The sequence below is a fragment of the Aotus nancymaae genome, unplaced genomic scaffold (assembly GCF_030222135.1).
Source record: "Aotus nancymaae isolate 86718 unplaced genomic scaffold, 86718_ANA_hifiasm-v0.15.2.pri h1tg000027l, whole genome shotgun sequence".
Lineage (NCBI taxonomy): Eukaryota > Metazoa > Chordata > Mammalia > Primates > Aotidae > Aotus > Aotus nancymaae.
The window spans coordinates 138,409-160,990 of NW_026988440.1; the positions used below are offsets into that span (position 1 = coordinate 138,409).

At 35.8% G+C, this 22,582-nt stretch overlaps 1 protein-coding gene across 1 annotated transcript; it reads left to right on the forward strand.

The window, feature by feature from the left end:
- The first annotated feature begins 10,569 nt into the window (after positions 1–10,569).
- LOC110569287 (keratin, type II cytoskeletal 8) lies at positions 10,570–12,315 on the forward strand. The gene has a single exon (XM_064380574.1). It carries the CDS (start codon positions 10,634–10,636, stop codon positions 12,077–12,079), a length of 1,446 nt encoding a protein of 481 aa, XP_064236644.1. The 5' UTR covers positions 10,570–10,633; the 3' UTR covers positions 12,080–12,315.
- The last annotated feature ends 10,267 nt before the right edge of the window (positions 12,316–22,582 follow it).

Below are 22,582 nucleotides of genomic sequence, written 5' to 3' on the forward strand. Positions count from 1 at the left end.
GATTATATATGAAAATTGAAAGAAGCTAACTTAAAAATGTGCAAAATAAAATAAGTGATCAATATTCCCATAGGGAAGGAAGTGGTTAGGAAAAGATTAAGAAAACAGGTCTGATTTGTGCTTGCCTTGAAGGAGAAATAGTATTTGGTCAAGTTGAGAATACTTTGTAAGCAGGAGATTAGTTAAGGGGAAGAGAAGAGATAAAGAATATATTTGTGGGGCCGGGCGTGGTGGCTCACGCCTGTAATCCCAGCACTTTGGGAGGCCGAGGCGGGTGGATCACGAGGTCAAGAGATCGAGACCATCCTGGTCAACATGGTGAAACCCCGTCTCTACTAAAATACAAAAAAAAAAAAAAAAAAAAAAATTAGGTGGGCATGGTGGTGCGTGCCTGTAATCCCAGCTACTCAGGAGGCTGAGGCAGGAGAATTGCCTGAACTCAGGAGGCGGAGGTTGCAGAGAGCCGAGATCGCGCCATTGCACTCCAGCCTGGGTAACAAGAGCGAAACTCCGTCTCAAAAAAAAAAAAAAAAAAAAAAAAGAATATATTTGTTCATTCAATAAATACATAGTAGACATTATCATGAGCCAGCTGTTTGGCTATCATCATGTACAACTTACATCATTAAATCTTTTGCAACATTTCTGTGAATAGAGATTAGCTACTTTTATGTGAGAAGGGAATCTGTGCTCAGAATGTCCAAGTCACTCTCCCAAGGTTATCCTAGTATGTAGATAAATATTTCAAACTGGAATCTTCCTGTTCTGTGCTCTTGCTATCATGGATTAATTACTATAATCTCCACGACACTCTGGGGACAGTGACAATGACAATTTGCACAAGTGGCCTGGGGGAGACTAGGTCAAGTAGACTATGTGATGTTAGAAATCTATTTTAGTATTCCATGCATGAAGCTATACATCTAACCCAGATGATGGTAATGTGAAGAATGAAAAGCATACAAAAATATAAAAAAGAAAGGATTAACAGAATTTACCAATTTGTTCTGAGAATTCTTCGAAAGATAGAAATCAAGTAAACCAAAAATTTAGGTCCTGAGTGTCTGTGGAAATGATGGCACTGTTAGTCAAACTAGAGAATAAGGAGGGATCAGCTTACCATCATGGGTTTGTCAAATATATACTGTATGTCATACTTTACTAAGTATTGGGGATGAGCATCTGAAGCTTTAGGAAAAAGAATTCAAGGGTAAAAATGTATATGGAAAGATGTCTCTGGAAGTATGTAAAGAGTCTACCTTACAAATATTTATTTGTTTCCTATAGACATGAATTTTTCTTAGAACACCTCTTAGGTTAATGCTAGCTATGTAATGAAGTCCCCAAATATTATCAACTTCAAATAATAAAAATATATTTTTTAACACAGAATAACCCAAAGAAGGTGTTTGCCAGGTACCCTTCTTTGCAATAATTAGAAGCCTATACTTTCTCTATCTTGAAGCCTAAGGACTTGAAATCCTCTACTTCCAGCCAGGAAAATGAAGGAGAGGATCATATGGGGGGATTTTATGAGCTCTGTTTCTAAGTGGTACTTACCACTTCTTCTCTGGTTCCATTGGCTAGAACTCAACCACATTGCTGTACTTAACTTCAAGAGAACATAAAATAGTCTGACAATGCTCCTAAATAAAAATGGAAATTTCTGGAATTTATATCACAATCTCTGCCACAACCTCTTTTAATGTAAATAATATGTCAAAGGCAGATTGTTCTAAAAACCTTATTAGAGAAACATCAGTTTCTTTCTAACTGTACCAATTTCTTTTTCTCTATAGGCAATCATTTTTAATTCTTCTTCTCTTATTACATAAATCTAATACTTCTATTAATGACACCTGTCAGCTATATGAGTACACTGCTCAGATCTCCTTTCAAGACAGCTTATTGCAAGAAAGCAGTTAGCTGACAACTGTGAACTGCTATATTTTCAAAATTCCCAGTATTATTTTAGCAGGCTATGCTCTACCTTGGTCAGTCAGGGACTGAGTATGATGGAAGTACTAGGGCCAGACCATCTCTTCTCAAGTGGTAAATCCATTTAACAAGCAATCTTGTATCTGATGTTCTAATCATCCTCACTGAAGCTTGCTCAGGTTTACAGTGCAGTCTGAGCTCCATACTATTGGATTTTCCTTCCTTCACTCTCTCCTTTTATAGGTGTCAGACCTGTATTTCTATCTGAAAGCTCCTTGCACTTTCTTTTAAACCCTGTTTCAATGCTTCCCAGGCATTTCTACCAAAATTTATTTGCAGGTTTAATTCTTTCTGTGTATGATTCTTGACTATCTTAAACTTAGATGACTCTCAAGTTGAATTACCTGGAAAACTAAAATAGTATCCTTTATTCTTCCCTCTACCTTTTCTTAATTGTCTAACTGATCCCCTAATAATGGAATGCTCACTCCCATCACTTTTCTCTATTGCCCAGCAGAATCTCTGTTTGATCCTCATTACTTTGAAGGAATTTCCTAAATTGTTCCCCTGATCCCAGTCTTGATATCTTCAACCTCGTCTTCAATATGCAGCCAGACTAACATAGCAAAGTTAATGTTGTAGTTCCTCCTCAGGAGGCTTGCAGACTCAAATGCCCAGGGGCCTGGTGGGTTATATAAATGAGTAAAGTAAATGAAGAGTATGGTGACCCATAAAAGTGCCTTTTCTTCCACTAAAAGCAAACTTCTCAGGTTCAAGGCAACACCAATCCAGTGTGAATTTCTGGTTTTTCTTTTTCTGTTTTTTTCAAGGTTTAAGAAAACTATGGTTTTTTTTTTTTTTTAAGTTTTTGTAGGTACATAGTAGATGTACATATTAATTCTTGATTTTTCAAGAGACTCCTTAATCTGAGTCTTTGTGAAAATTTTCTATATATTTAAAATATGATAATCTACTTAATTATGAACACACACACACACTGAACTTTGCCTGCAGCAACCAACTTTTTATTTCTAAAATACAGACTACTCTCTGGTATTGACACATGAGAGCTATCTTGAATGAAACCCTGCTTCTCTCTTTATTTTCTGGTTGGCCCACTACCTCCTTACACTCTCCTTACAACTGCACTGACCCACTTGTAGCTCTCTGAGTATGCCACACTTTTTTAATGCATCATAGCCTTTGACCTTTTTGATCCTCCGTCTAGAATCACTTAGCCAATTTCTACTCATTCTTCAAGTCTTCTTATATCCCTAACACTGGGTTAGGTCACCTTTTCTTTTGCAGCAGTAGAACCCTGTACTTACTACTGACACACACCATCTTAACCAAAATTGCCTATTCTTTATGCCCTATTCTTACTAATAGCTGAGGACACCTTGAACTGTGGCTCGGAAACCACTGTTGATGCACTGGTATATGATAAACAAAAAACTTTTTTTGAGTCGAATTAATATATCAATACAATGTTTGATAGCATCAATGGTGATGCATCTGATTATTTTTTCTCCATAGGAAAAAGTGTAAACTTCCTTCAGGTCAATAAAGCTAGTTAACGTTCTACTTGTATGTCTTGGATCATTGAATACACTGATCTCTGCTAGAACTGGATCATTTTCATAGAGTTTTGTGGACTCGTTTCATTGGTCTCAATGCTCCCATTTTTCTTAGTGCAGTTAAGTTGTTTAAGTGGACCCTTGAACCAGAGCTTAGCTATAAAAATTTAACAAGGTAAATGCCAAAGCTTTTCTGATCCTTCATATTTTCTCACTATGTACAAATAACGTCAACATGCCTACTAAAAACTACCCTTCTTATGAGGCATCTGGGATGCACATTCTATTGGCACACAGGCTCTAGATACAATTTGGGAAAATAAGTGGTAGAGTTAAATGTGCCATAAAATGAAGAGTTTGGAGGTTTGTAGAAGTCATCACCCTTAAATTCTCTGGGAAAACTTTGCTATATGTTAACGAAGAATAGTCATAATTGGATCACATGTTCCAACAAGGTGGGCTATTAACTTTCTTCTTTGAAGAAAGATAATTTTCCACTTTAGTTAGAAATAAAGTGGTGCTAGTAATAGTAATAAGAAATAAAAGAAAATAAGATGCCTGATATGCATATTACATGTATGTACACACACATATAAATTTTAACTCTTCTAAATAATTATAATTAATGTTCATTGAACTTTTACTATGTATGAAGCCCTTAACATAAATTATTTGATATAATTTTTCTATGAGCTTTATGAAATAAGTATATTGTTATCCACTTTATAGGTTAAACCTTAGAGTAGCTGATAATCACACAAGGTCATACAGCTAGCAAGTAGAACTGAAGTCAAAATCAGCTCCAGAACTCTTGTTCTGAACTATTAGGCTTTATTAACTGTCAGTAAAATATCACAACTTGAGGATAAAATCTGAAGGACAATTATAAAATGTATTCTGGAATTAAGATCTTGGGTAGTCTCTATTTTCCACTTTTCAATGTGCATATTGTAATTCAGTAACTCTGCTAGTAAAGACAGTGTTCTGCAGAATCCTTTGAGTGTTACTACCATGGTAGAGGAAGAAACAGGCAGTTATCCTTGGTTTCATTTCTGAGAACTCCATTTCAATAGCATGAGATTTGCCTGACATATGGTGAGCCCTTCAAGCAAACATGTCCCCTTGAACATTCAACAAATAATCTAATTTGGAAACACCAAATACCACAAAGAAAAAGTAAGACTCTTGTGCTATTTTCTGACAGTTTTCCACACCAATGATTTATGGAAGTGTGTTAAATTTAGGATGCTTATCTGAAGCCAAGAAAAAACCTTTATATTTTTGAAGCCTATCACCCTCAATGATGGAAGCCAAAAACTTGGAATGTTGCTTAAATCAAGGATGAGAGAATACAGAATGTCATGTACTATCAAGAACTTATTGACTTTCATATGGCTCTCATTTATTCTCATACATGACAAATTGAAAGCCTTGGGAAGAAGCCAGTATAAATTGTTACAGTTAACAGTATCTGAATATAACTGCCATAGGTATGCCTCATATAATAAATAGACATATCATATCAGCAACTCAGCAATGCAAAAACTGAAAAAGACTCTAGTCAAAATTCATTTGGATACAATCCTTCAAAGAATGCTCAATTTGCCAATATTATTATTTATCTTGGTCTAGAGAGTGCTTAATACTCAATTTCATGTTTCTGACTCTAGAGATTTTATACACACACAAGTACACAAACACATACACACACACACATATATATACACACACATATATATACACACACACATAACATACTCTATGGAAGTTGGAACATTGAAATCATAACAATATCTTAGCTTAATAAATTAAGTTTGAACACGTGAAAGTTTAGTACATGCCTGCAGAATCAAATAGATTAGTTTGTTGATATTTTCAAATTTTTTAAGACATTTTTTGCAATAGATTCTTTTTCTTGGTTTAATGGGTTCAGCATGAGGTATCATTTGAGCATTAAGGGCTGTGGCATGACATTCATTTTTAGCCTAATGTGATGGTTCATTTTTCAAGTGCTTAACAGAGTACCTGGTACACAACAGGTCAGTAGGCATAAAATTAGTTTTTGTTAAATGAACATTAAATGTATTGTTGGAGGACAAATGAGCAATATTACCTATTTCAACAATTGTAGCATGGATTCTGTGCAATATACAATTGCTTTCCACTTAGATTAATGTTGCTCTCAAACAGAAAGTTTTGTAGCGGCAAGTCTAATCTAATACATAGACAGGTTCAGGGCCCGGCACACAGAATAAACCCATAATTGTTGAATGATACACATTTATAATGTAAAATCACTATGGGTAACAAAGGAATCCTATTTTACACTTTCCTGCTCTGGAGAAAGGGAAATAGATATATTTACATACATATATATACATATTTATTTATTAAATGGATTATATACATATATGTGAATACATATGTACATATTCTCATATATACTTATGAATACATATATACATATGTTTATATATACTTATAAATACATATATACATATATTTATACATATAAACATATTTATTTATATATACACAGATATTTATTACATGGCTTACTAAAATTCAAAGAATTAATAAATGCCAAAGCCAGGGATAATACTAAAAAACGAATCTTTCTCTTTTAAGATAGCTGTAATTGCATAACATGAGACACTATGGTTGCATAATATCACTCAGTGACTTAAAACAACAAAAGTCACTTATTTCATGGTTTTTGCAGGTCAGGAATTTATACATGGGAAAGCTTGTCTTTGCTCTGTGTTGCCTAAACTTCAAATGGAAGACTCAAACTCTGGCATTAGATTCTTCTGAATATTTATTTGCTTTCATATCTGGTTATTGGTGTTGGCTTTCATCAAGGAATCAACTAAGCTCACATGTGGCTTCACAATGTGGTGGTTGGTTCCAAGTACAGGCATCTGAATGGAGGGGAGGAGAAAGAGGAAGGGTGTGAGATTTTACCCTATTTACAAGCCAACAATTTTGCCTGCCACATTTTCCTGGATATTGGCAGATGTCATGAGGTTTCTGGGTCAGAGACAAAGAACAATTTGTTACAGCAGTAGCAGTGTCCAGTGTCACCATTTTCATACACAAATTCTCCGAGGCCCAATTTCTACAAAGTTATGCAAAGAGGGCCAAGTCTTGCCTGCATATGCAATGAGGTGTTTTGAAGAAATGGAAATTCATGTAATTGGCTGCAAGCAAACCTACCTAACAACTGCCTCAGAAGGAAATGTCTTTACCATACCGGAGAGTTAACAAACCTACCAGTTGCTGCAAAGGGAAGTACTACGTCTTTATTCCAAGGTTATTTACTATACAAATACATTTGAAAAGATAATGTAGAAAAGAGGGCAGTTAGTGCCTCTGCTTGAAATATATGCAGAAACATGAGAGACACATAGAGAATTTTCTCCTCTAAAACACTTCTTTCAATCTTTGTTAAGTGCAATAAATAAATTTAATATAAACTTACTAAAAGATTTACCCTCAAAAAATTTTAATGTCAACATTTAAGATTTGTTTAGGAGAGAAAATACCAACTCCCTTACCCTCATCCTCCTTTGGTTAGGAATGACTACACAGCATAGAAAATTTGGGACGGTTAGGCTTTAAACAATTAAAAGATTCTTCTCAAATTAGAATCATAGCTTATATGAATATTTTATTAAAAAATGGCCACATTTGGTAGGCCTCCTATTAAACCTATATATAATTTGAGTAGAACTCACACCTTTACAATGTTGAGTTTTTCAATCCATACACATGGTATGCCTCTTTATTTATCTATGTCTTCTCTGATGTCTTTCATTAGCATTTTGTAATTTTTAGCATAAAGATCTTGCACAAGTTTTGTTTGACTTATACTTAATTACTTCATTACCTTTGGCACAATTATAACTAATATTAGATGTGTGTGTGTGTGTGTGTGTATTTTTTTTTTTTTTTTGAGACAGGGTCTCATTCTGTCACCCAGACTGGAGTGCAGTGGTGTGATCTCGGCTCACCACAACCTCTCTCTGCCCCACTCAAGCAATTCTCCTGCCTCAGCCTCCTGGCAGGAGAGGCTCCTGAGTAGCTGGAACTACAGGCATGCACCACTACAGTCCAGGTAATTTTTGTATTTTTTGGAGAGATGGGATTACACTATGTTGGCTAGGCTGGTCTGGAACTCCTGGCCTTAAATAATCCACCAGCCCAGGCCTTCCAAATTGCTGGGATTACAGGTGAGAGCCACTACTCCTGGCCCTAATATTATATTTTTAATTTCAGTTTCTACATGTTAATTATTGGTATCTGGAAATGTGATTAAGTCTCTTGGTTTTGATTGTATACTCTACTACCTAGTTGTATTCATATATTAGTTTTAAGTTTTATATTTTGTAGATTTTTCGGGAATTTTTCTATGTAGACAAGCATGCCAGCCCAAAATGGTGAAATTTATATTTTTTTCCCTTCAACCTGTATGTGCTTTTATTTCATTTTCTTGCTTTATTACTATGGCTAGAATTCCTAGTACTATGCCAAATAAGAGTTATGAGGAGACGGCTTTCTACTGTTTCCAATCTTAGGACAAAAGCAATCAGTCTTTCACCACTACGTTTGATGTTAGCTGAAATTTTTTTGTAGATATTCTTCAAGTTAGATGTTTCCCTCTATTTCTATTTTTCTGAGGGTATTTTTTTTCATGAAGGAGTATTTTTTCAATTTATTTTTTCTTCCTCAATTGGAATGATGACTACTTTTTTCTTTTTGATTTGATGATTATACTGCTTGATTTTTGAATATGAAACTTGTCTTGCATACCTGGGGCAAAATATTTATTGTTAATGGTGTATGATTATTTAATACATTACTGAATTCCATTTCCTATGATTTTGTGGGGCAATTTGCATTAAACTTTATGAGACACATATAGGTGTAGTGTTTGCCTTTCTTTTACTTCTTTAATTTTTCTTTGCTTTCTTTGTTGGGCTTTGGTATCAGGATAATACTGGCCTCATAAAATAAGTTGGAGGACATTCTTTTTTTTATTATTATTTTCTGAACGAGATTGTATAACATTGTGCTAATTCTTTTTTAAGTGCTAGAGAATTATCCAGTAAAATTATATAGGCCTGGAGATTTCTCTCTCAAGAGATTTTTAATTATAAAATATATTTAATAACTACACAACTATTTAGTTTATTTCAAGTTGATTCACTTTTGTAATTTGCAGTTTTTGAGAAATTTCTCAATTTAAAAGAATTTTCAAATGTATGAGTATAAAAATACTTTGTAGTATTCCTTTGTTCTAATCATTATGAAATAACACCACTTGTTTCATTATCAATATTTATGATAATTGTCATGACTATTTTCTGGATTTTTAGCACATTTATTAATCTTTTTGAAATAATGTTTTTGTTTCATTGATTTTTCTATTGTTTTTCTGTTTGTTATTGTTTATATGTGCTGTTTATAATTTTTTTTCTTTTGCTTGCTTTGGATTATTGTTTTGTCTTTTTTTTCTAGTTTTGTAAGGAGCTTAGCTTGTTTGTTTTAAGTACTTTCTCTTTTCTAAAATAATATAGTACTGTGATTTTTCTTTTATAGCTATTTTAGCTACATCTCATTCATATTGATGTATTTGTTTTAATTTTCTTTCAGTTCTATGTATATTTTATTCTCTTTGAGACTTCCTTTTTTATCCATGGATTATTCAAAAGTAAGTTTTTAATTTTCAAATGTTTAAAGATTTTCTTCTTGTCTATCATTGATTTCAAATTTGTTTCTATTTAAATTAAATAATACATTCTGTATGATTTAGATTATTTTAAATCTTTTGATGTTTGTGTAATAAGCCAACATATGGTCTGTCTTGGTGAATACTTGGTGGACAATTAAATAGACTGCATATTATGCTGTTATTGAGTGGAATGTTTTATCAGTGTCAACTGAATCTTATTGGTTGATAGTGTTTTTCAGTTCTCCTATATCTTCACACACTTTTTATCTAATACTTCTATTTATTGCTAGCAGTGAGAATTTGAAATTACTAACTACATTTGTAAATTGGCCCATTTCTTCTTTCAGTGCCATCCAATTTTGCTTTGTGTATTGGAAAGCTCTGTTTTTTTTTTTGTTGTTGTTTGTTTCTTTGTTTTCATATATACATTTAGGACCATGATGTCTCTTGGTAGATTAATCCTGTCATTACTATGTAATACCTTTCTTTGTGCCTACCTATTTTCTTTGCTTTTAAGTCTACTTTATATATTATTCAATTATATATGTATAATATATATTTACATGTAATATATGTCATGATATATCGTATTGCTTCAGAGGTAAGGCAATTTTACTTCCTATGTAAAATATAGTATGCCAACAAAAATTAACCAAGTACCCTACATTTAAAAATTAATGTTTCCATCATTTTATTCTTAACATACTTGTATTATTATTTTTGAAGTGAGCTTTTTGTAGATTCAATAGAGTTGGGTAATGGTTTTTATTCATTCTGTCAACCTCTGTCTTTTAATTGAGGTATTTAATCCATTTACTTGTCAAGTAAGTATATTATGGCTTAAGTCTGCTAATTTACTATTTGCTGTTTTGCTTTTCTGTTTCAAATTATGTTCTTACTCTTTTGTTACCTTTCTGTGGGTTCCTTGACCAAATTTTATTTTACAATTACATTTTTGTTTTATTTATAAGGTTTTTGAGTAATTTTGTGTAATTTTCTTAATATGTGCTCAAGGTATTACAATAAACACTTGCAACCTCAGAAAGACATGCAAACTCTTAAAATGTTTATGTGAACAAATGATTCTCATTTTACCTGTGGAGAATGATAATTGGTCTAGATAATTTTTATAAGTTCTTTCAGTTCTAACAATCTGTATTATGTGATATTTACTATTATAAATCTATTACAATTTGAAAATGACAGTGCTATATAAAACAAAATAAAAACCTGGACTTCATCCATGGTACTTAGAAGGGCTTTTTGAACTGTCTTGTCTGGAGTTTAAAGAGTTAATCAGCAAGAATCAGCAAGAAGCAGCTTCTCCGCTCCTTCTGGAATCTGTCTCTGGTTCAGCCCGCCTGCCTCCACTCCTGCCTCCACCATGTCCATCAGGGTGACCCAGAAGTCCTACAAGGTGTCCACCTCTGGCCCCGGGGCCTTCAGCAGCCGCTCCTTCACGAGTGGGCCCAGTGCCCGCTTGAGCTCCCGAGTGAGCACCAGTAGCTTCCGGGGTGGCCTGGGTGCAGGCTATGCTGGGGCCAGCGGCTTAGGCATGGGAGGCATCACCGCAGTCACCATCAACCAGAGCCTGCTGAACCCCATTAAGATGGATGTGGACCCCAACATCCAGGCCGTGCGTACCCAGGAGAAGGAGCAGATCAAGACCCTCAACAACAAGTTTGCTTCCTTCATCGACAAGGTGCGGTTCCTGGAGCAGCAGAACAAGATGCTGGAGACCAAGTGGAGCCTCCTGCAGCAGCAGAAAACGGCTCGGAGCAACATGGACAACATGTTTGAGAGCTACATCAACAACCTGAGGCGGCAGCTGGAGACGCTGGGCCAGGAGAAGCTGAAGCTGGAGGCGGAGCTTGGCAACATGCAGGGGCTGGTGGAGGACTTCAAGAACAAGTATGAGGAAGAGATCAATAAGCGTACAGAGATGGAGAATGAATTTGTCCTCATCAAGAAGGATGTGGATGAAGCTTACATGAACAAGGTAGAGCTGGAGTCTCGCCTGGAAGGACTGACTGACGAGATCAACTTCCTCAGGCAGCTGTATGAAGAGGAGATCCGGGAGCTGCAGTCCCAGATCTCTGACACGTCTGTGGTGCTGTCCATGGACAACAGCCGCTCCCTGGACATGGATAGCATCATTGCTGAGGTCAAGGCGCAGTACGAGGAGATCGCCAATCGCAGCCGGGCTGAGGCGGAGAGCGTATACCAGATCAAATATGAGGAGCTGCAGATGCTGGCTGGGAAGCACGGGGATGACCTGCGGCGTACGAAGACTGAGATCTCCGAGATGAACCGGAACATCAGCCGGCTCCAGGCTGAGATCGAGGGCCTCAAAGGCCAGAGGGCTTCCCTGGAGGCCGCCATTGCAGATGCTGAGCAGCGTGGGGAGCTGGCACTCAAGGATGCTCGTGCCAAGCAGCAGGAGCTGGAGACCGCCCTGCAGCGGGCCAAGCAGGACATGGCACGGCAGCTGCGTGAGTACCAGGAGCTGATGAACGTCAAACTGGCCCTGGACATCGAGATTGCCACATACCGCAAGCTGCTGGAGGGCGAGGAGAGCCGGCTGGAGTCCGGGATGCAGAACATGAGTATCCACACGAAGACCACCAGCGGCTATGCAGGTGGTCTGAGCTCTGCCTATGGGGGCCTCACTAGCCCCGGCCTCAGCTACGGCCTGGGCTCCAGCTTTGGCTCTGGCGTGGGCTCCAGCTCCATCAGCCGCACCAGCTCCACCAAAGCTGTGGTTGTGAAGAAGATTGAGACCCGCGATGGGAGGCTGGTGTCCGAGTCCTCTGACATCCTGCCTAAGTGAACAGCTGCAACAGCCCCTCCCAACCTGCCCCTCCTGAGGCTGCCCCAGAGCCCGGGAGGGAGGCTGCTGTGCAGGAGAGCACAGGGAACAGGAGACCCACCCGACACTCAGCCCTAGTCCTCAGCCCACCCTCGGGGAGTTTACTGCCTGGGGACCCTCCTTGCCCATGCCTCCAGCTGCAAAACAATTCAATTGCTTTTTTTTTGGTCCAAAATAAAATCTCAGCTAGCTTGGAAAAAAAAAAAAAAAAAAAAAAAAAAAAAAAAAAGAGTTAATCAGAAACTGTTCGGGACCCTCTTGTTTGGTTGTGGTAATTCAGAATCATTCAGTACATAAAAGGAGTTTTAAGAACTTGTGTCCTTTGTGCTCTTAAAAAAAAGCACCCTAATTTGCTTCTTGTATTTTTTATACTTCTACGTGGTAATAAAGACATCAACAGTCTTCAGATTTGTAAAAGTCACTATTGTAATATAAGCTGACATCTGTGATTGGTTTATTTGGTTGTAGATCACTGAATAACTGAAAAAAGAAAAACAAAAGCATGAAGTTAGCAAAGTTTCTATCATTATTAACATGAGCCAAAAATTCCATGCATTTATTGAGCCGCAACAAGTACTGTGGTTTTTTGTTGTTGTTTGTTTGCTTGTTTTGAGTTATCTACTCTGTGCCAGGATGATTCTAGGTTTCAAGCATATTGGTGAAATAGGGAGGTAAAGACTGTAGGAAGGATGGACATTAAAGTTACTATTGAAGCCTGAAAACATTCTAGTTCTTTGTGATCCTTCCAAGCGTTCAGATGCTAAGAAGATTTGTTGTTCCCACAATCCATGCATCATTAAACAAACCCATAGTCACTAGGTGAACTACATAGTTTTTGGTCTTTACATTCTGAAAGATTCTGAGGGACACCCTTAGCCATGATACTGTATGCCCTTGAAAATTTGGCTAAAATAATTGTTATTTGTATACATCCAGATGTTTTAAACACTACAGGGTTTTAAAAAGTGACATTTTTAATAGATAAGTAAATAAACATTTGTATCAGCAAATATTAGATATTACTGAGTTCTTGTTGATATGCTTGTTAAAAAGTCATGGTGGAAAGAAATCAGGATTTAGAATCCATAAAATCTGAGTTGAAGATCCTTAGCTGTTTTTGTTAGTTGAATTCAATGCTAGCTGAACTCTAAAGACTCAGGTTTTCACCATGTAAACAACAATCATCGTATAAAGCTAATAGAGCTGGAAAGATAAACTATTATGGATAAAGTGCTTTCCTTAGTTTATCTATTTAAGTAGTGCTATTTCCTTTCTTTCTTTATTTACCTTGATCCTAGTGAAAGCCTGGTTTTAGGATTTACTTTTATCAAAATTGTACTCTGAACCAAATGAGCTCAAAAGGTCAACTCTGAAAAGTCAAAATTACAGAAAATTTTAACATTAAAACTGCTCAATAATTGTTTTCAAAATGCAGAGCAGGACTTCTCTTATTTACCACGGTGAATAAAATGACTTTTGTAAATATACATTCATGCCATCTGCAAACAGGGACAATTTGACATCCTCTTTTCCTATTCAAATACCCTTTATTTCTTTCTCTTGCCTGATGGCCCTAGCCAGAACTTCCAATACTGTGTTGAATAGGAGTGATAAGAGAGGGCATCCTTGTCTTATGCCAGTTTTCAAAGGGAATGTTTCCAGTTTTTGCCCATTCACTGATATTGTCTGTGGGTTTGTCATAAATAGCTCTTATTATTTTGACATACAATCCATTGATGCCTAGTTTATTGAGAGTTTTTAGCAGGAAGGGGTGTTGAATTTTGTCAAAGACTTTCTCTGTATTTATTGAGATAATCATGTGGTTTTTATCTTTGGTTCTGTTTATGTGATGGATTATCTTTATAGATTCATGAGTGTTGAATCAGCCTTGCATCCCTGGGATGAAGCAAACTCGATCATGGTGGATAAGCTTTTTGCTGTGCTGCTGGATTCGGTTTGCCATTATTTTATTGAAGATTTTTACATCAATATTCATGATGGATATTGGCCTGAAATTTTCTATTTTTTGGTTGTGTCTCTGCCAGATTTTGGTATCAGGATGATGTTGGTCTCATAAAATGAGTTAGGGAGGATTCCCTTTTTGTATTGTTTGGAATAATTTCAAAAGGAATGGTACCAGCAACTCTTTGTACCTCTGATAAAATTCAGCTGTGAACCCATCTGGTCCTGGACTTTTTTTGGTTGATAGGCTATTAATTGCTACCTCAACTTCAGACCTTGTTACTGGTCTTCAGGAACTCAATTTCTTCCTGGTTTAGTCTTGGGAAGGTGTAACTGTCCAGGAATTTACCTATTTCTTCTAGATTCACTGGTTAATCTGCATAGAGGTGTTTGTAGTAATCTCTCACAGTAGCTTGTATTTCTGTGGGGTTGGTGGTGAGATCCCCTTTATAGTTTTTTATTGCATCTAGTTGAATCTTCTCTCTTTTCTATTAGTCTATCAGTCTATCTATTTTGTTGATCTTTTCAAAAAATCAGCTCCTGGATTTATTGATTTTTGAAGGGTTTTTGGTGTCTATATTTCCTTCAGTTCTGCTCTGATCTTAGTTATTTCTTGTGTTCTGCTAGCTTTTGAATATTGTCTCAGCCCAAAGTCTCCTTAAGCTGATAAGCAATTTCAACAAAGTCTCAGGATACAAAATGAGTTTGCAAAAGTTGCAGGCATTATTATACACTAATAATAGACAAACAGAGAGCCAAATCATGAGTGAACTCCCATTCACAATTGCTACAAAGAATAAAATACCTAGGAATACAACTAACAAGGGATGTGAAGGACCTCATCAAGGAGAACTACAAACCACTCCTCAAAGAAATAAGAGAGGACACAAACAGATGGAAAAACATCCCATGTTCAGCGTTAGGAAGAATCAATATTGTGAAAATGGCCACACTGCCCAAAGTGATTTATACATTCAATGCTATTTATCAAGCTACCGTGACTTTCTTCACAGAATTGGAGAAGACCACCTTAAACTTCATATGGAACCAAAAAAAAACAAAAAAACAAAAAAGCCCACATAGCCAAGACGATCCTAAGCAAAAAAAGAAAATCAAGCTGTAGGAATCATGCTACCTGACTTCAAACTGTATTACAAGGCTACAGTAATCAAAACAGCATGATATTGATACCAAAATAGAGATACAGACCAATGGAAGAGAACAGAGGCCTGAGAAAGAGTGACACGAAACCACAACTATCTGATCTTTGACAAACATGACAAAAACAATCAATGGGGAAAGGATTCCCTGTTTAATAAATGATATTGGGAAAACTGGCTAGCTATATGCAGAAAGCTGAAACTGGATCCCTTCCTTAACATCTTATACAAAAATTAACTCTAGATGTAGTAAACATTTAAACAGGAGGCTTAACACCATAAAAACTCTAGAAGAAAACCTAGGCAATACCATTTAGGACATAGGCATGGGTAAGGACTTCATGACTAAAACACCAAAAGCAATGGCAACAAAAGCCAAAATAGACAATTAGGATCTAATTAAACTTAAGATCTTCTACACAGCAAAAGAAACTATCAATAGAATGAACCAGCAACCAACAGAATGGGAAAAAATTTTTGCAATCTACCCATCTGACAAAGGCCTACTATACAGAATCTAGGGAGAACTTAAACAAATTTATAAGAAAAAGCCAACAACCCCATAAAAAGGGGGCAAAGGACATGAACAGACACTTTTCAAAAGAAGACATTTATGCAGCCAACAAACATATGAAAAAAGCCTCATCATCACTGGTCATAAGAGAAATGCAAATAAAAACCACCCTGAGATACCACCTCACACAAGTTAGAATGGCGATCATTAAAAAATCAGAAGACAGATGCTGGAGAGGACATGGAGAAACAGGAACACTTTTACACTGTTGGTGGGAGTGTAAATTAATCCAACCAATGTGGAAGACAGTGTGGCAATTCCTCAAGGACCTAGAAAGAGAAATACCATTTGACCCAGCAATCCCATTACTGGGTATATACCCAAAGGAATATAAATCATTCAATTATAAAGACACATGCACACATATGTTTATTGCAGCACTGTTCACAATAACAAAGACTCGGAACCAACTCAAATGCCCATCAAAGATACATTGGATAAAGAAAATGTGGCCCACATGCACCATGGAATACTATGCAGCCATAAAAAAGGATGAGTTCATGTACTTTGTAGGGACATGGATGAAACTGGAAACTATCATTTTCAGCAAACTGACACAAGAACAGAAAACCAACCACCACATGTTCTCACTCCTAAGTGGGTGTTGAGCAATGAGAACACACAGACACTGGGAGTAGAACATCACACACTGGAGCCTGGGGGTTGGGGGCCTAGGGGAATAGCAGGGGATGGGGGGATTGGGGAGGGATGGCATTAGGAGAAATACCTAATGTAGATGACAGGGTAATGGATGCAGCAAATCACCACCATGGCACGTGTATACCTATGTAACAAATCTGTATGATCTGCACATGTAATCCAGAACTAAAGTATAATACAAAAATAAATACATAAATAAAATGAGTTTTATTTTTGACATTTGAAGTATGTGATAATAAAAGTTATATAAATTAGAAAGCTTCCTTTGGAGAAATGGAATACTTTTACTTTCTATGAAAGTGATATTTTGGTCTCAATTTAAGTAACACAAAACTTAGTTTTCATTTCCTGGTTTTAAATGATAAGCTGCATATTCCTACTTTACAGCAAACCACATATGTTTAGAGAGCTAGAAACATTACTTCAAAGTAGTAGATATTAAGTCTCATAAATGTCCAGGCCATAAATATGACATAAGTTATTAGATTTAGTTTGTTGTGTAAGACACAAATTATTAGATTTAGTTTGAAGTGACTGAACGTGTTCCAGTTTTCTATCAAGTAAAAGAAGAAATATGAGGCTCCAAGACAATCTCAGCAAATTTGTATTGTGATTAAAATATTTTTTCATCCTACACAGTTCAGTGCATGGAAAAAAGTTGTCTAGTTATTCAATTCATTGTGGTTGTTAGAGAAGAAAGTATGTCTCTTATGTGGGGTTTGAGCTTCATGCAGTTTTGTGATTGTATTTGCTTACCCATGGTGGAGAGCTCCTTATTAAATTGTGGGCAAGAGACACTTTTATTGGTTTTTCTAACAATAACTACTTGCCTCAGGAAGCATTAGATTAAAATACTAGGTGTAGATCTCTAGGGTTGATCTTGTAACAGAACTAGAACACATTGATTTCATACTTTACATGTGCAGAAGACAAACCATTTTCTAAAGGGCTGAATATAATTTCTTTTCTCAGCTCTAAGTCAAAATTTAACAAATTTTTTCTACTTTTAATTAAGATATGGACAAATGCATCTAATAATGAGGTTTGATAAAGACTTTACAAAAGAAGACATACAAGAGGCCAACAAACATATGAAAAAATGCTCATCATCACTGGTCATTAGAGAAATGCAAATCAAAACTACATTGAGATACCATCTCACGCCAGTTAGAATGGCGATCATTAAAAAATCTGGAGAAAATAGATGCTGGAGAGGATGTGGAGAAATAGGAACACTTTTACACTGTTGGTGGGAGTGTAAATTAGTTCAACCACTGTGGAAAACAGTGTGGCGATTCCTCAAGGACCTAGAAATAGAAATTCCATTTGATCCAGCAATCCCATTACTGGGCATATATCCAAAGGATTATAAATCGTTCTACTATAGGGACACATGCACACGAATGTTCATTGCAGCACAGTTTACAATAGCAAAAACCTGGAACCAACCCAAATGCCCATCGATGATAGACTGGACAGGAAAAATGTGGCACATATACACCATGGAATATTATGCAGCCATTAAAAATGAGGAGTTCGCGTCCTTTGTAAGGACATGGATGAACCTGGAAACCATCATTCTCAGCAAACTGACACAAGAGCACAAAACCAAACACCACATGTTCTCACTCATAGGAGGGTGTTGAACAAGGAGAACACATGGACACAGGGAGGGGAGCACTGTACACGGGGGTCTGTTGCGGGGGAGTGGGGGGGACAGCGGCGGGGGGAGTTGGGGAGGGATAGCATGGGGAGAAATGCCAGATATGGGTGAGGGGGAGGGAGGCAGCAAATCACACTGCCATGAATGCACCTATGCAACAACTTTGCATGTTTTTCACATGTACCCCAAAACCTAAAATGCAATAAAAAAAATAAATAAATAAATAAATAAATAAATAAATAAATAAATAAATAAAAAGACTCTTCTTCACTTTAGTTTTGCATGTGTGAGCAACTGAGCTTTATGTTGCTACAAAACACTACTTAAAAATAAAAAGCTCAATTCTGTATGTAGAGGGGAGCCATCGTTAGTTGTTATGCTCTCATTAGCTGGTATAGTATCAACGCTATTGTCAACATGATGCTGCTCTTGAATTTCTTCCTCTTCTCCACAGCTAACTGTGTGTTCCTCTTGTTCTTGGGCCAGCTGAACCATACATCTTGTGTCCTAAAACCATATGGAGCATGTTTTTGCATGAACTCTCATGATTAAGGACATCTGTCTCAGCCTGTACATTTGCCTTCAGGGGATCCTTGCATCATTAACGGTACAGTTAACAGCATGTTTTGCATCCTGAAGTTGGCGGTACATAGTTTTTCTGGGGATTCTACTGTTTTCGTTCTTTAAAAAAACACATGAACAAGTCTATATTTTGTGTTTTTGTCTCCCATTCCAACTTTCTTGCTTCTCTTCTTTCCCCATTCTCTTTTGTGTTTTTCTTCTATTAATATTTACTGGCCATCACCTTGTGTTTAGCAGTTCTTATAGTATTCCAAAATTGCATATTTACAACTCTAAAGATTGACTGCAATTTCTAAACATAATTCGCTTTTCCTTCCAATTTCTTGTTTTGAGTATAATTTTGATTCCCTAATGTACATGTGTTACTTTTCTATTTATTTTGAATAATATGATTCAGACTCAACTCCTTTAGATATTACTGAAAAATATTCTCAAATTAATTGATATGAAATATCCACATTTTTCATAAGTTATCAAACCAAAGTGTTGCTAACTCTATGCTGGAATTCTACTAATTCTTCCTATTGTACAGATTGATTCATATTTATTATAAAGTATTTAATTAAAATCAATTTTAATAACTTTTATATGAATATAGTAGCACTCTAAATAGGAAATATAATCACTGAAACTCTTAAACACTAGTGAACAGATATACAATATGCACAATTATTTAATCAATTATATGTTGTTGATTTTTACTTTATAATTTAAGACTCTGTTGATGCTAACGTTGACTTTCTTTAAAAAAACCTCTAAATTATGAAAAAGTCTAAGCTATTGTAATCCACATTATAGACTTTCTTCTAGTATGTTTTACTCATACATAAGTTGTTACTAGTCCCATTTATTGCTAAATGCGTGGTCGTCTGTTTCCAAATAATTCCAAATTGTAGAAATGAATGCATTTAGACAGTCTCTGTGAAAACATATTGATTCATAAATTCTATTTATTGATATTTATTTATTCTTTCTAATATTTAGATTTATTCTTCATAGTGCATATGTGTTCATCAGAAATATTGTCAAAAAACTATTGATGTACCAGTTACCATGGTGCACCAAAGATACGGAAATGTACAAGATGCCCCTGCTCTGGTGAAGAAGTCTACTTGTTGTTGAAATTGAGACTGCCAGAGGCAGGTATAGAAACAAGAATGACAGACTTTATATTTTAAGGTGTAAGTTTCATAAACAGTGTACACAGAAAAAAATAGGCACATTTAAATTAATGAGGTAATCATGTTAATATTTCCAAATATAATTATAATTCTGTACTGTGACTTGCTTTTTGAAAAAGCATTGAAGTGGCAGTTGCATACCATGAAGTTCACCCATTTTAAGTGTATAATGTGATGATTTTGGGTAAATTTTAAAATCACACCAGCATCAGCACAGTCTAGTTTTAAAACATGTTCTTCACCCCAGAATGTTCCCTAGTGGCCTTTCGCAGTCCCTCACTCCACATTCCAACCCCAGACAATCACTGATCTGCTTTTAATCTCTGTAGATTTCCATTTTCTAGAAATTTCATGAAAATACAATAATAAATAATGTATAAATCATTAAAGACTTATAACAAATGTAGTTTTGTTACCCTTTTTTCATATTTCTCAACTTTGTACAAAGAAAACTATTTCAGTTAGTATTTTGAAATGTGGAAGATGCCTTTTAACTAAGAACTTGAGAGATAAACTAGTTTAACTGTATGGCATCTACCAATATTAAATTATTTAATTTTTTCAAAAATAAGTGCAATTATAATACAGCCAAATACAGCCTGAAACTCTGTTGGGAAGTAATTCTTCTTCTTCTTTTTTTTTTTTTCCTTGAAACAGAGTCTTGCTGTGTTGCCAGGAGCCAGGCTGGAGTGCAGGGGCATGATCTCAGCTCACTGCAACCTCCGTCTCCTCGGTTCAAGCAATTCTCCTGCCTCAGCCTCCTGAGTAGTTGGGACTACAGGCACGTGCCACCACGCCCAACCAACTTTTGTATTTTTAGTACAGATGAGGTTTCACCATGTTGGCCAGGATGGTCTCAGTCTCTTGCACTTGTGACCTGCCCTCCTCAGCCTCCCAAAGTGTTGGGATTATAGGTGTGAGCCACCACGCCCGGCCTGGGAAGTAATGTTTTTAGGACACAAATTCAATCTGGTTTACTAGAAAATTTTAACAATATGTAAAAATCTTAATGTGTTTGCATATGCATGGTTTCACACACTTTTTATAGGTACTAGAGAAACACTGAATGTTAATGCCACTGAATTTTGCTGAAATAGTGTGCCATGTAACTCCTTTCATATTAAAGATTTTACCCAGTTAATTTCACCAGAAGTAGTGTTTTCACAGTGCATGATTATGACAAAAATAGAATGATAGGGAGGGGGGAAGTGTCATTAGGTTCAGGATCAATAGAAAATCTTGTTTTTGTAATCGTTTATACTTCACATTTCAATTAAAAAAACTATTGTAAAATATTTTCTTGAAATTTGCTTAAATTCATTTTCAACTTAAGAAATGTTATTTATAAAACACATTGCTTGTATGCATATGGGTGTTGGGGTTGAGAAGGCATACATTATGAATTTGACATGTTATTAAAAGTTTGCTGTCAAAATTCTGCTTAGCTAATTGATGCTGTCAATTGATCACATTAATACGTAGTACTTGTAATATTTGTAACTAAATTTTTCTTATAAAATTCTTTCTCATTGGTTTTTATTATTTTTCTTTCTCCTATTTTTTAAATGGAAGCTTGTAGTCAGGTCATGTGACCACATCAAGTCCATCATTCAAACACATATCAGGAAATTGGAAATTTCAAAATAACTTATGCATGGTTATGATGCCAGAGGCAAAGACAAGGGGGTGTTTTTAAATGCTTTCCAATAACGGTGAAAAAACGGAAGTTATTTGTGAACTTAGAAGATGGCTAAGGAAAAACCGAAACCTGAAACTAATGAAACAAAAGGTTAGACAAGATAATCCCAACATCAGAGAGAGCATTTGTCATTGTCAGAACTCCAAAGAGCAATAAAACTTTAATCCATTTCATGGCCCCTAGGACTCATGGTCTAGCAATTCTTATGTCACCAAACCATCTCATGATCTGTATGAAATTACAGTGTGTCACCACTCTACATCTGCAATCTTAATGGTTCTGTCCTTTGATTGTATGACAAGGAAACTCTTGAACCAGAGCACTGCACTTCACAGGAGTCTGATATAACCAGCTGCTCATGATTTTGGAGTTTTATAGGGCTTTTTATTTCCAGAATCCCTGTCTGACCTATGTCCATTTTCAGAATGTTTTTTTTTTTTTCTCATTTCCAGAATTCAGAAAAAACTCTTGCTGTCTTTTAATGTTTTAAAACATTTTAAAAAACTATTGAGAGAGAATTACAAACCCATTGAGAGACTTACCCTCTTTCTCTTTGTTTCTTAAGTTGTGTAATAGTTAGTTATGAAATGTGGAATGTCCATTTTAAATTATATTCACTAAGTCAGAAGTAAAATGTTTTTAGGTGACTTTGTTCCCTGAAAAATGAATATTATTGTCTAGCATTAACATTCACCGAAATTGATATCATATTGAATTATATGTGTAGATTTTAAAATGTTTTGTTGTGAAACATCTAAAGAAATCATTGACTTTTTATTTAATATAAAGAAATTAAGGGAAGTTTAGAAATCTGACTGATGAAAAAATAAACTTCAAAACACAACTCTTCCAAAGTCTATGTGCTCACATTTTCTATTCCCTGGAAATAAAAACTTCTGTAAAGCTCTCTGGAAGCCTTGAATGGCCAATGAATTTCATTTAGCATTAATTTCCCTAATCACAACACAGCAAATATATAGCAC

What these genes read in the sequence shown, in the direction of transcription:
- LOC110569287 (XM_064380574.1), top strand. Translation starts at nt 10,634, where the DNA reads ATGTCCATCAGGGTGACCCAGAAGTCCTACAAGGTGTCCACCTCTGGC.